This window comes from Bos taurus, chromosome 6 (assembly GCF_002263795.3).
Source record: "Bos taurus isolate L1 Dominette 01449 registration number 42190680 breed Hereford chromosome 6, ARS-UCD2.0, whole genome shotgun sequence".
Lineage (NCBI taxonomy): Eukaryota > Metazoa > Chordata > Mammalia > Artiodactyla > Bovidae > Bos > Bos taurus.
Window position 1 is genome coordinate 35,760,683 of NC_037333.1, and position 15,270 is coordinate 35,775,952.

General features: G+C 38.2%; 1 protein-coding gene across 10 annotated transcripts in view; it reads left to right on the plus strand.

Annotated features, from left to right (window-relative positions):
- Positions 1–15,270, plus strand: part of FAM13A (family with sequence similarity 13 member A) — a 337,193-nt gene that overhangs the window by 65,207 nt on the left and 256,716 nt on the right. For all 10 annotated transcript variants that reach the window (XM_059887328.1, XM_005207750.5, XM_059887325.1 and 7 more), the window contains exon 4: positions 124–301. In XM_059887328.1, coding sequence (XP_059743311.1) covers positions 124–301 — 178 coding nt within the window. The remainder of the gene's footprint in view (positions 1–123; positions 302–15,270) is intronic.

Sequence of the window (15,270 nt, forward strand, 5' to 3'; positions counted from 1 at the left end):
GTCACATCTCAGTCCCTGGAAATGATTTCTGAATTAAATGTTGGGATATATTGTACTTGTGTATCTTTTTTACTACTGTAAAATATACCTGAGAACAATTTTTCTTCTTTTTTTTTTTCCCAGATGACAGAAATGATGCTCAAGAGAGTAACTTAAGAGCCTTAATAGAAGAGCTGCCAGATACCCACTACTGCCTCCTCAAGTACCTTTGCCAGTTCTTGACGAAAGTAGCCAAGCACCATGTGCAGAACCGCATGAATGTTCACAATCTTGCCACTGTATTTGGGCCAAATTGCTTTCAGTAAGTTGGTGAACTTTTGCTGTTAGTTTCATCACGTATCCCCTTTTCCTTTATAACTGCCTAAAATTGCTGCGATGTAGAAGCATATTTCGGACTAAGAAGTCAACCAGTTTATATTGGAGAAATTCCGTCTTGGTATTGGGCATTTTAGCCTTTTTTTAATCCCAATTTTTGAGAAGGAAGCTGTGCCTTTTTATGAAACCATAATTTTTAATGTTTCAAACAACTTTATTTAAAATTCTGGGAATTAGTATTACTTTTATTAAAAACAACATTTAAAAATCAATTTAAAAAATTGATTAGAAAAAGAGGGAATGAGTTTGATATAGTATGTAATTTTTTTGTAAATCATTGCTAATGGGTGGAAAGTAACAAGTGGAATATGTCAGTGACAGAAAAATGTAACTTCAGCTACATTTGTTTTCTAGGAATAGATTAGAAATAAACTAATCTCCTTGGTAGATGCTATATCACTAGGCACAAGAACTTTTCATAAAGCTTTATATTTTCCCTGTTATTCCTCAAAGGTGTTTAATCATTAATACACGAAATATGATCTTGAAAACCAGAGACTTTGCTTTTAGCTTTCCTATCAATATTTCTGATATCAAATACATTCCTTCCACTTATAAGGAAAGATGAAGAAAGAACATTCACAGTTTAAAGCTCTAAGAAATTCTCAACAAGTTTTTTTTTTTTTTTTTTTAATAGTATATCTGCTTATCCACTCCATTAATTTACAGACTCATTCAGCTGCATGGAACTAGTAATAGTACAATCTTCAGATGACTCTAAATATAAACTCTAGCTTAGATCATAGTGACTACAGGGTTGCAAGATATTTACAGTCTTCTGTGGAGAAAAGTTCTACCTAGAACAACTATCTCCTTTGTAATGTGAGAGAGCACCGTGTTTATTGAGTACAGTACTAAGTGCTGTACTCATTTATCTGATTGAGTCCAAAGAGGCAGAATTGGTTTATTTTGAAGTTCCCATATTTAGGATAAGAAAAAAATAGTTCAGTTCCTGTGACCACAGTTAGGTCAGTGACTATAGTCCATAAATGTTAATAAAGATCATTGGTAGAAAGTCTGCCATTTAAGGACAATTCTCACATCATGAAGCACTGAACAACAAATGAAATACTTTTCTTAATAACTTAGGCGAAAACAATGTATACATTGTATGGTCAATAGAATGAGATGGTCAGTAGATGAGGAGGATTTTTTTCCAAAGGGGAAATCCTCATTAAAGGCTATAAATTTTAGATACAAGGTGATATTTTTAAGAAATCTACAATCATAAAGCTGGAAGAAAATACACCAGTAATATATGATTGGTGTTCTGGATACTAGACTTCTAGGTGACTCTTAATTACTATGTTTTCACATGTATTTCCAGTTACAGGTTATTAAATTTAGTTGACTAGGTAATATTATCATTGTAAAATATTCAAACAGTGTAGAGGTATATTGAATAAAAATATCCTCCAGTAGTTCCTCCCATTCCAACCTCCTCTCTAGAGAGAAAATTAGTAGCCAGGTGTGTATCCTTTTTGAACACAGCCATAAATCTATTTTAAAATATGAATGGGATCAAGGTGTGTGTGTACTGTGAAGCTTGATTGTTTTTATGGTAGCACTAGAACTTTTAATGTCAAAAGATCTATAAACCTCATTCTTTTAACTATTAGATAATGGGAATTTATTCTAACTTAGCTCTACCTCAGTTGATGAGGGCTGATGTTGTCAATTTTTTGATACTAAAACAGAATTATAGTGTACATCCTGAGTGTGATTCTTTATGTACAGCTCTCTTACTGCTTTGTGGGAGTTCCTTAGATCTTCTGGAAAATAATCTTTGGTCTGTTATAAACATTGCAAACATTTTATCCTATTCTGTTGTTTGTCATTTAGTTTTATTTATGGTGCTTTATAAATTTTTTAAATTTTAATTTAATGTATCAACTCTTCCTCTTTTTGCTTATCAGGATTTAGGTCTTAATAATATTTCTAAATAATATTAATTATGTTCTCTTGCTTAATAGTGATATATCATAAAAATATTATAACATATTTTTCTTTTGTCACATTTATAGACTTTTTATGCTTAGGTTTTTACTTTCTCTAGAATTTTTTTTGTATGTATCACATGTGGATCCAGTTTGATTTTTCTTCCAGTAGATAGCTAATTATTACTAGACCATTCATTGAGTAGTACATCTCTTTGCTAATTTACAATACCAACTCAATCACATATTACTTTCCTGCATAAATGAATTTGTTTCTGGTGTTTGTATGTTTCCTTCCTGTTCTCCGTATCTTTACCCTTTAAGAGGAATTTTGGAGTCTGCATGGTAAGTGGTATCTAATTGTGGTTTTGATTTGCATTTCTCTGATGACTAATGACATTGAATATTTTCTTATATGCTTATTGACCATTTGTATATCTTTGGAAAAATGTCTATTCAGATCCTCAGACCGTTTTTACTTGGATTTTGTCTTTATGATTGAATTGTAAAAGTCCTTTGTATATTTTAGATATTAGTCCCCTATCAGATGTGGGATATGCATATATTTTCTCCTATGAGTTGTCTTCTCATTTTAATTGTATCCTTTCAAACAGAAAATGTTTAATTTTGATAAAGGCAAATATATTTAATTTTTCTATTGTTACGTATGCTTTTGGTATTGTATCTAAGGTTTTGCCTAACTTGTTAAGATTTTTTAAAAGAGCTTTATTGTTTTAACTCTTACACTTAAGTCTATGGAGTTAATTTGGAATTAATTTTTGTGTGGTATAAGAAAGGAGTCCAGTTCCACTCTTTTGCCTGTGGGTGTGCAATTGTCCTAGTACCATTTGTTGAAAATTGAATTGTCTTGGCACTCTTGTCAGAAATTGGTTAACTATATTGTTGCTACTGCTGCTGCTGCTAAGTCGCTTCAGTAGTATCTGACTCTGTGCGACTCCAGAGATGGCAGCCCACCAGGCTTCCCTGTCCCTGGGATTCTCCAAGCAAGAACACTGGAGTGGGTTGCCATTTCCTTCTCCAATGCATGAAAGTGAAAAGTGAAAAGTTAAAGTGAAGTCGCTCAGTCATGTCCGACTCTTCGCGACCCCATGGACTGCAGCCCACCAGGCTCCTCTGTCCATGGGATTTTCCAGGCAAGAGTACTGGAGTGGGGTGCCATCGCCTTCTCCGAACTATAGTGTTAGGGCTTATTTATGCACTTTCAGTTTTATTCCATTGATATATGTCTATCCTTATGTGGTTACCACACTGTCTTGATTCCTGTCACTTTTTAGTAAGTTTTGAATTCAAATAGTGTTCATCTTCCAACTTTGTTCTTTTTCAAGATTGCCCCTTTTGTTTGCATAATAATTGTAGAGTCATATTGTAAATTTCTGCAAAAAAAAAAAAAAAAATAGCCAGCTGGGATTTTGATAGGAATTCTGTTGAATCTGTAGGTCAGTTTGGGGAGTATTATTGCTATATTCAGTTCAGTTCAGTTCAGTTCAGTCGCTCAGTCGTGTCCGACTCTTTGCAACCCCATGAATCGCAGCATGCCAGGCCTCCCTGTCCATCACCAACTCCCAGAATTCACTCAGACTCACGTCCGTCGAGTCAGTGATGCCATCCAGCCATCTCATCCTCTATCATCCCCTTCGCCTCCTGCCCCCAATCACCCCCAGCATCAGAGTCTTTTCCAGTGATCAACTCTACACATGAGGTGGCCAAAGTACTGGAGTTTCAGCTTTAGCATCAGTCCTTCCAAAGAAATCCCAGGGCTGATCTCCTTCAGAATGGACTGGTTCGATCTCCTTGCAGTCCAAGGGACTCTCAAGAGTCTTCTCCAGCACCACAGTTCAAAAGCATCAATTCTTCGGTGCTCAGCTTTCTTCACAGTCCAACTCTCACATCCATACATGACCACTGGAAAAACCATAGCCTTGACTAGATGGACCTTTGTTGGCAAAGTAATGTCTCTGCTTTTGAATATGCTATCTAGGTTGATCATAACTTTCCTTCCAAGGAGTAAGCGTCTTTTAATTTCATGGCTGCAGTGTATGATGGTGATCTGCAGTGATTTTGGAGCCCCCAAAAATAAAGTCTGACACTGTTTCCACTGTTTCCCCATCTATTTCCCATGAAGTGATGGGACCAGATGCCATGATCTTCGTTTTCTGAATGTTGTTTTAAGCCAACCTTTTCACTCTCCTCTTTCACCTTCATCAAGAGGCTCTTTAGTTCTTTTTCACTTTCTGCCATAAGGGTGGTGTCATCTGCATATCTGAGGTGATTGATATTTCTCCCGGCAATCTTGATTCCAGCTTGTGCTTCTTCCAGCCCAGCGTTTCTCATGATGTACTCTGCATATAAGTTAAATAAGCAGGGTGACAATATACAGCCTGTATGTACTCCTTTTCCTATTTGGAACCAGTCTGTTGTTCCATGTCCAGTTCTAACTGTTGCTTCCTGACCTGCATACAGATTTCTCAAGAGGCAGGTCAGGTGGTCTGGTATTCCCATCTCTTTCAGAAGTTTCCACAGTTTATTGTGATCCACACAGTCACATATTGGCATAGTCAATAAAGCAGAAATAGATTTTTTTCCTGGAACTCGCTTGCTTTTCCGATGATTGTCCAATCCATGAATATGGGATGTCTTTCTTTTTTATTTTTTATTTATTTTAATTGGAGCCTAATTACTTTACAATATTGTAGTGGTTTTTGCCATACATTAACATGAATCAGCCAGGGGTTTACATGTGTTCCCCATCCTGAACCCCCCTCCCACCTCCCTCCCCATTCCATCCCTCTGGGATATCCCAGTGCACCAGCCCTGACCACCCTGTCTCAGGCATTGAACCTGGCCTGGCTATCTGTTTCATAATATACATATTTCAATGCTATTCTCTCAGATTATCCCACCCTCGCTTTCTCCCACAGAGTCCAAAAGACTGTACTATACATCTGTGTCTTTTTTGCTGTCTCGTATATAGGATAATCATTAACCATCTTTCTAAATTGCATATATATGCATTAGTATACTGTATTGGTGTTTTTCTTTCTGGCTTACTTTGCTCTGTATAATAGGCTCCAGTTTTATCCACCTCATTAGAACTGATTCAAATGCATTCTTTTTAATAGCTGAGTAATATTCCATTGTGTAACTGTACCACAGCTTTCTTATCAACTCTTCTGCCAGTGGACATCTAGGTTGCTTTCATGTCCTGGCTATTGTAAACAGTGCTGCGATGAACATTGGGGTACACGTGTCTCTTTCAATTCTGGTTTCCTTGGTGTGTATGCCCAGCAGTGGGATTGTTGGGTCATACGGCAGTTCTATTTCCAGTTTTTTAAGGAATCTCCACACTGTTCTCCATAGTGGCTGTACTAGTTTGCATTCCCACCAACAGTGTAAGAGGGTTCCCTTTTCTCCACACCCTCTCCAGCATTTATTGTTTGTAGATTTTTGGATGGCAGCTATTCTGACTGGGATGAGATGGTACCTCATCGTAGATTTGACTTGCATTTCTCTGATCATGAGTGATGTTGAGCACCTTTTCATGTGTTTGTTAGCCATCTGTATGTCTTCTTTCGAGAAATGTCTGTTTAGTTCTTTGGGCCATTTTTTGATTGGGTCGTTTATTTTTTTGCAGTTGAGCTGCAGGAGTTGTTTGTATATTTTTGAGATTAATTCTTTGTCAGTTGCTTCATTTCCTATTATTTTCTCCCATTCTGAAGGCTGTCTTTCACCTTGCTTATAGTTTCCTTCCTTGTGCAAAAGATTTTAAGTTTAATTAGGTCCCACTGTTTATTTTTGCTTTTATTTCCATTACTCTGGGAAGTGGGTGATAGAGGATCCTGCTATGATTTACATCAGAGAGTGTTTTGCCTATGTTTTCCTCTAGGAGTTTTATAGTTTCTGGTCATATGTTTAGATCTTTAATCCATTTTGAGTTTATTTTTGTGTATGGTGTTAGAAAGTGTTCTAGTTTCATTGTTTTACAAGTGGTTGACCAGTTTTCCCAGCACCACTTGTTAAAGAGATTGTCTTTTCTCCATTGCACATTCTTGCCTTCTTTGTCAAAGATAAGATGTTCATAGGTGCATAGATTTATATCTGGGCTTTCTATTTTGTTCCATTGATCTATATTTCTGTCTTTGTGTGCACCATACTGTCTTGATGACTGAAGCTTTGTAGTATAGCCTGAAGTCAGTCAGGTTGATTTCTCCAGTTCCATTCTTCTTCTCAAGATTGCTTAGGCTATTCAAGGTTTTTTGTATTTCCATACAAATTGTGAAATTATTTGTTCTAATTCTCTAAAAAATACCATTGGTGGCTTGATAGGGATTGCATTGAATCTATAGATTGCTTTGATAGTATACTCATTTTCACTGTATTGATTCTTCCAATCCATGAGCATGGTATATTTCTCCATCTATTTGTGTCCTCTTTGATTCCTTTCATCAGTGTTTTATAGTTTTCTATATATAGGTGTTTTGTTTCTTTAGGTAGAATTATTCCTAAGTATTTTATTATTTTCGTTGCAATGGTGAATGGAATTGTTTCCTTAATTTCTCTTTCTGTTTTTCTCATTGTTAGTGTATAGGAATGCAAGGGATTTCTGTTTGTTAATATTATATCCTGCAACTTTACTATATTCATTGATTAGCTCAAGTAATCTTCTGGTAGAGTCTTTAGGGTTTTCTATGTAGAGGATCATGTCGTCTGCAAACAGTGAGAGTTTTACTTCTTCTTTTCCAATCTGGATTCCTTGTATTTCTTTGTCTTCTCTGATTGCTGTGGCTAAAACTTCCAAAACTATGTTGAATAGTAGTGGTGAGAGCGCACACCCTTGTCTTGTTCCTGACTTTAGGGGAAATGCTTTCAATTTTTCACCATTAAGGATAATTTTTGCTGTGGGTTTATCATATATGGCTTTTATTATGAGGTATTATTGAGGTATGTTCCTTCTATTCCTGCTTTCTGAGGTTTTTATCTTAAATCGATCTTGAATTTTGTCAAAGGCTTTCTCTGCATGTATTGAGATGATCGTGTGAGTTTTACCTTTCAATTTGTTAATGTGATGTATCATATTGATTTGCAAATCTTGAAGTATTCTTGCATCCCTGGGATAAAGCCCACTTGGTCATGATGTATGATCTTTTTAATATGTTGTTGGATTCTGTTTTCTAGAATTTTGTTAAGGATTTTTGCATCTATGTTCATCAGTGATATTGGCCTGTAGTTTTCTTTTTTTGGCATCTTTGTCTGGTTTTGGTATTAGGGTGATGGTGGCCTCATAGAATGAGTTTGGAAGTTTACCTTCCTCTGAAATTTTCTGGAAGAGTTTGAGTAGGATAAGTGTTAGCTCTTCTCTAAATTTTTGGTAGAATTCATCTGTGAAGCCATCTGGTCCTGGGCTTTTGTTTGCTGGAAGATTTCTGATTACAGTTTCAATTTCTGTGTTTGTGATGGGTCTGTTAAGATTTTCTATTTCTTCCTGGTCCAGTTTTGGAAAGTTATACTTTTCTAAGTATTTGTCCATTTCTTCCAAGTTGTCCATTTTTTTGGCATATAGTTGCTGATAGTAGTCTCTTATGATCCTTTGTATTTCTGTGTTGTCTATTGTGATCTCTCCATTTTCGTTTCTAATTTTGTTGATTTGATTCTTCTCCCTTTGTTTCTTGATGAGGCTGACTAATGGTTTGTCTATTTTATCTTCTCAAAGAACCAGCTTTAGGCTTTGTTGATTTGGGCTATGGTCTCCTTTGTTTCTTTTGCATTTATTTCTGCCCTAATTTTTATAATTTCTTTCCTTCTACTAACCTGGGGTGCTTCATTTCTTCCTTTTCTGGTTGCTTTAGGTGTAGAGTTAGGTTATTTATTTGATTTCTCTCCTGTTTCTTGAGGTAGGCTTGTATTGCTATGAACCTTCCCCTTAGCACTGCTTTTACTGAATCCATAGGTTTCGGATTGTTGTGTTTTCATTTTCATTCGTTTCTATACATATTTTGATTTCTTTTTTGATTTCTTCTGTGATGTGTTGGTTATTCAGAAATGTGTTGTTTAGCCTCCATATGTTGGAATTTTTAATAGTTTTTTTCCTGTAGTTGATATCTAATCTTACTGCATTGTGATAAGAAAAGATGCTTGATATAATTTCAATTTTTTTGAATTTACCAAGGCTAGATTTATAGCTCAGGATGTGATCTATCTTGGAGAAGGTTCTGTGTGCACTTGAGAAAAAGGTGAAATTCATTGTTTTGGGGTGAAATGTCCTATAGATATCAATTAGGTCTAACTGGTCCATTGCATCTTTTAAAGTTTGTGTTTCCTTGCTAATTTTCTGTTTAGTTGATCTATCCATAGGTGTGAGTGGGGTATTAAAGTCTCCCACTTTTATTGTGTTATTGTTAATTTCTCCTTTCATTCTTGGCAGCATTTGCCTTACATATTGCAGTGTTCCTATGTTGGGTGCATATATATTTATAATTGTTATATCTTCTTCTAGGAGTGATCCTTTGGTCATTATGTAGTGTCCTTCTTTTTCTCTCTTCACAGCCTATATTTCAATGTTTATTTTATCTGATATGAGTATTACTACTCCTGCTTTCTTTTGGTCTCCATTTGCGTGGAATATCTTTTTCCAGCCCTTCATTTCAGTCTGTATGTGTCTCTAGGTTTGAGGTGGGTCTCTTGTAGACAATATATATAGGGGTCTTGTTTTTGTATCCATTCAGCCAGTCTTTGTCTTTTGGTTGGGGCATTCAACCCATTTACATTTAAGGTAATTATTGATAAGTGTGATCCCATTGCCATTTACTTTGGTTTTTTTGGGTTCAAGTTTATATACCTTTCCTGTGTTTCCTGTCTAGAGAAGATCCTTTAAGATTTGTTGAAGAGCTGATTTGGTGGTGCTGAATTCTCTCAGCCTTTTTTGTCTGTAAAGCTTTTGATTTCTCCTTTATATTTGAATGAGATCCTTGCTGGGTACAGTAATCTGGGCTGTAGGTTATTTTCTTTCATCACATACTTAAAGTATGTCCTGCCATTCCCTCCAGGCCTGAAGAGTTTCTATTGAAAGATCAGCTGTTATTCTTATGGGAATCCCTTGTGTGTTATTTGTTGTTTTTCCCTTGCTGCTTTTAATATTTGCTCTTTGTGTTTGATCTTTGTTAATTTGATTAATATGTGTCTTGGGGTGTTTCACCTTGGGTTTATCCTGTTTGGGGCTCTCTGGGTTTCTTGGACTTAGGTGGCTATTTCCTTCCCCATTTTAGGGAAGTTTTCAACTATTATCTCCTCATGTATTTTCTCATGGCCTTTCTTTTTGTCTTCTTCTTCTGGGACTCCTATGATTCGAATGTTGGGGCATTTAACATTGTCCCAGAGGTCTCTGAGGTTGTCCTCATTTCTTTTAATTCTTTTTTCTTTTTTCCTCTCTGTTTTATTTATTTCTACCATTCTATCTTCTACCTCACTTATCTTATCTTCTGCCTCAGTATTCTACTGTTGTTGCCCTCCAGAGTGTTTTTGATCTCATTTATTGCATTATTCATTATTGATTGACTCTCTTTTATTTCTTCTCGGTCCTTGTTAAACTTTTCTTGCATCTTCTCAGTCCTTGTTTCCAGGCTATTTATCTGTAACTCCATTTTGTTTTCAAGATTTTGGATCATTTTTACTGTCATTATTCTGAATTCTTTTTCAGGTAGACTCCCTATTGCCTCCTCTTTTGTCTGGTTTGGTGGGCATTTATCATGTTCCTTTACCTGCTGAGTATTTCTCTGCCTTTTTATCTTGTTTAGATTTCTGTGTTTGGGGTGGCCTTTCTATATTCTGGCAGTTTGTGGTTCTTCTTTATTGTGGAGATTCCTCCCTGTGGGTGGTGTTGGACGAGTGGCTTGTCAAGGTTTCCTGGTTAGGGAAGCTTGCGTAGGTGTTCTGCTGGGTGGAGCTGGATTTCTTCTCTCTGGAATGCAATGAAGTGTCCAGTAGTGAGTTTTGAGATGTTTAGGGGTTTGGTGTGACTTTCGGCAGCCTGTATATTAAAGTTCAAGGCTATGTTCCTGCGTTGCTGGAGAATTTGCATGGTATGTCTTTCTCTGGAACTTGTTGGCTCTTGGGTGGAGCTTGGTTTCAGTGTATGTATGGATGCTTTTGGATGAGCTCTTATCAATTAATGTAACACCAGGGGTTCTCTGGTATTCTCAGATTTTGGACTTAAGCCTCCTATCTCTGGTTTTCAGACTTATTCTTACAGTAGCCTCAAGACTTCTCCATCCATACAGCACTGATGATAAAACATCTAGGTTAATGGATAAAAGATTCTCCACAAAGAGGTACATCCAGAAAGGTTTGCTGAGTTACATGGAGAAGAGAAGGAGGGAGATAGAGGTGACCAGGAGGAGAAGAGGGGGAATCAAAAGGGGAGAGAGCAATCTAGCCAGTAAACAAATCCCTGTGTGCCCTCCACAGCCTGGAACACCCAGAGAGGTTCACGGAGTTACACAGAGAAAAGAAGAGGGAGGAAGGAGATAGAGGTGACCAGGAGGAGAAGAGGGGGGTCAAAAGGAACAGATTTAGCTAGTAATCAGTTCCGTAAGTGTTCTCCACAGCCCAGAATACCCAAAGAGATTCACAGAGTTAAGTAGAGAAGAGAAGGGGGAGGGAGGAGATAGAGGTGACCTAGGGGAGAAAAAGAAGAGTCAAAAGGGGGAGAGGGCAATCAAGCCAGTAATCACACTCCTAAGTAAAAATGGGTACTGAAGATTGGATTCTTAAAGGTACAAAATTAATAACAAATACCAAAAAGCAAAGATTAAAAATCTAGAGTAGAGGTTAGACTCTCAAAAATACATTAAAAAAACAAAATCACAAAAATTATAAAAAATATATATGAAGTTTGCTTTAAAAATAAGGTCTTTTTTTGTGAGGTAATAGTAGATTATAAAAATGAATATTAAAGAAATAATAGAATACTTAAAAATTAAAAAAATTAAACATTTAAAAAATGATAATAGTAAAAATATATCTATGAATTTCTCTGGAGCTGTTGCAGGCAGTGTGGGATCAGTTCAGTTTCAGATAGTTCCTTGTTCTAGCTTATACTTCTCAAGATCTACAGACCCCTTCCAATGTACTCCGTGCTAACTACAGGGTTTTAACTGTTGCACGTCACTTCCAAAGCGGTTCCCTCTGTTTATTTTGGCTTCTTCTGTTTGCAAGTCTAAGTCTCTTCAGTGTCTAATTTCTGCCCTGACACAAGGGGGCAAAGGTGGTCACTTATTTAGGCTCACTTTTTCAGTCGTGCTGTGGAGAGGGAGGAACACTGCAAACAAATATCACTGGCGTGTGTGGGAGTGCTCGCAGTGTCTCAGCTACACTGGGTTTGCCCCCAGCATGTGTGCTTTCCCAGTCTACACTGCTCAGGCTCCAGGTTGCTCTGCAGGGGAACTGTCTAAAGCGGGCCCTGGGTTGCATGCACTCCCCAGGTCTAAGCCACTCAGGTTCAGGTTCTTGGTTACTCCACAAAGGCGCAGCCTCTGTCAGGCCTTAGTTTTGTGCCCGTCCCAGGTCCGAGCAGCTCAGGTGACCAGGTGCTTGGTGAACGCACTCTCCCCAAGTGTGGTGCGTCTTATCGCCTCCCCTGTCCCAGCCTTTCGGTTTCCTAGGACCCCTGTCTCAGGTGTGCCGTGTGTCTCTTCTGGAGAGCTGATCTCACTGCAGCCCTCCTGGTGGATGTCAACCGTCCAGGATCCCAGGAAGACTTGGTTAGCAACTGGGAGCCTGCTTGCAGTTTGGTAGAGGATGCTGTCTCTGAGGCCGAGATGCCACCTGCCTGCCTCTCTGTCTCCAGTGGGGCACGGGCCAGTCCACAGCCAGCTTGCTCTCCTCTGGTATTCACTCAGTCCTTTGTTCTGTGAGTGGGCCTGGCAGTGCCTTAGGTTAGGGCTTTTTGCAGGAAAGTTCTCTGTCTCTCTCTCTCTTTCTCTCTCTTTGGCTATCCCACAGTTTGGGTTGCTATCTCAGTTAGCTCCCTCAGATTACCCTCAGGGCATTCAGGCCCCATCCTTACCCTAAGCAATGCAGCCTGCGCCTCCCTGTTCAGCCCCGCCTTGGTGGTGGCAGATGCCTATTCTGGTTTCTAAGACAAGTACAAGTCCTCCTAAAGAATGTTATTGTTAGAGATTGGAAGAAATTTCTTTTTCCAAGTGTTGGTAATTATTAAAATGGGTACTAGATTTTCAGTGGTTTGGATAACATGGCATAATAAAAAAATTATGCTAGTCTTTGTTCTGTGATTTGGTAGGTTTGACTTTCTGCTTTGTTTTTCTGTTAAGTTTTCTGTAAAATGGGACCTACAGAATTTGCTTTGAAACTTAAGTGAGACCATAAGAGAAAGTCCTGGTGCCTATTAGATAATTGATAAAGTGGTATTGAAGTATATGTACAGTTAGTTGCTTTAAGGGGAAGATCAGGTTTTGCCATCATACCAAGCTTAATGAATTGGGCTCCTTAGAAACAATACAAGAGGCATGACTTTCTTTTTACTTCATTTGTCTTAGTTTTTACTTTCTTCTGAAATATATTATTTCTTAGAGTATTGAATATGTCTTTTAATATTTAAGGAAAATATTTTTTCTTATCTAGTAAAACGTCTAAATGCAAACCAACTTCTTCAAATTATTAGACATATATCTTGTGACCTCCCCTAGATTGCCTTGGTATTTACCAACCTCCAGGACCAATCTACCACCAGGGATTTTTTTTTTTTTTTAAGTTTGGGGTTTTTAAATTTTATTTTTGTTGTGTTATTTATTTTTGGCTTCACTTGGTCTTTGTTGCTGCACACAGGGACTACTCTCAGGTTGGGGTGTGCTCGCTTCTCTTGTTTTGGAGCATGAGCTCTAGGCAGGTGGGCTCAGTAGTTGTAGCTCGTGGACTTAGTTGCCCTGTGGCATATGGAATCTTTCCAGGGTAGGGATCAAACTCACATCCTGTGCATTGGCAGGTGAATTCTTAACCCTGTACCACCAGAGAAGTCCAGAGATTGATTTTTCACCTGCTTTGGGAATGCTGGGTCCTTTCCTTGGGTTTCTGCCTTGCAGTTGAGCCAAACAGCCACCTGCCCATAGCTTCCCCCATCACTTCTGGGCCCTGGACTAGGATTTGAATTCCTGATGGACTGGATAAAGTAACTTGGAAGTCTAGAACAGTTAAATGTCTCTGAGTGAACCATAGCATTGGGGAACAGGAGTGAGGAGGAAACCAGGTAGATGCCTGCTTTCTCCCTTCTGTGGAATCTTCCATCCCATAGCCTCTCTCCCCTTGTATCCCATCTAGTGAATTCCAGGCTCTCAAACACAGCATCTTTTAAATGAACTGTTGTGTGTCTTGGTATTCTTGATAGCTATGCATATTGTTTCTTGTTTGACATCCCCACTTGCTGCTTTTCCTCACCCTTGCTAACCTATCCCCTACTTCAAAGTAATCTACTAACATTCCCATCCTTGCCTCAGTCTCAGATGTTTTTTGTTTTGTTTGTTTTTGTTGAGAATCTGCTCTAAGGCACTGTGTACCTGAAGACCCAGCAGGCTGTAACAATACAGGAAGAAAACTATTTTCTTTAGACATGGTGAGGCTATTGTACTTTAAGAATTTTAAAGAATAACATTGGCTATGCATGATTTTTTTTCCACATTCCAGCTTTGGAACCTGATTTCCTCATAAACAGCAACTCCACTATAAATGGAGAAGGCAATGGCAATCCACTCCAGTACTCTTGCCTGGAAAATCCCCTGGATGGAGGAGCCTGGTGGGCTGCAGTCCATGAGGTCGCGAAGAGTCAGACACGACTGAGCGACTTCCCTTTCACTTTTCACTTTCATGCATTGGAGAAGGAAATGGCAACCCACTCCAGTGTTCTTGCCTAGAGAATCCCAGGGACGGGGGAGCCTGATGGGCTGCCGTCTATGGGGTCGCACAGAGTCGGACATGACTGAAGCGACTTAGCAGCAGCAGCCACTATAAAATTTTTACTTCTTCACTATTATTACATGAATCCTTTGAGTTTGGGGGCTTTCCCAGTGACTCAGACTGTAAAGAATCCTCCTGCAATGCAGGAGACCTGGTCTCCATCCCTGGATTGGGAAGATCCCTGGGGAAGGGAGTGGCTAACTACTCCATTCTTCTTGTTTGGAGAATTCCATGGACAGAGGAGCTTGGCAAGCTACAGTCCTTGGGATCACAAAGAGTCAGACAAAACTGAGTGAATAACACTTATCACTTTCACTTTTGAGTTTCAAGTTTCCTTTGAGAAAAAGTATTCAAAACTGAGAATATTAGGAAAATCTAAATATTTGTATTTACTCTTAATTTTAAAATCTGTCTGTTAAATAGACATTGATGAAGAGACCAAATACCCTCTAATGATGCTTTTGCTGAGAGTTTGAGGGGGTTAATATTCTTCACATTTTGCATTAAAATCATTATGTAGACCCTTGGCATTAAATCAGCTGTATACAGTTTCCATCATTTAATAAAATCAATGACATCAAAATATCTAGTAATTAAAGCAGATCTGCTGATTTCTACAGATAAGTAAGCCGTTTTGATCAAATTCTACCTCATCCCTTTGCTTTCCTTGTTTTTTGTTTAGAGATCTATAAATTAATCCCATCCTTTGAAACAAATATTTAAATGTTAATAAGTTAATCAGTAATATTAAAGGTCTTTCTGATGCTCAGAGATTAATCAGTCTTAGATTTTTAATAATAAGGCCTTCGAAATGTGCTTCTGAGATACTATGTTTTTGCTTAGAGGCAGCATCACAATAGTCTTAAAACTGCTATTCCATTCAGTTAAGTCGCTCTGTCATGTCTGACTCTTTGTGAACCCATGGACTGCAGCACTCCAGGCCTCCCTGTCCATCACCAACTCCCGGGGTTTACTCAAA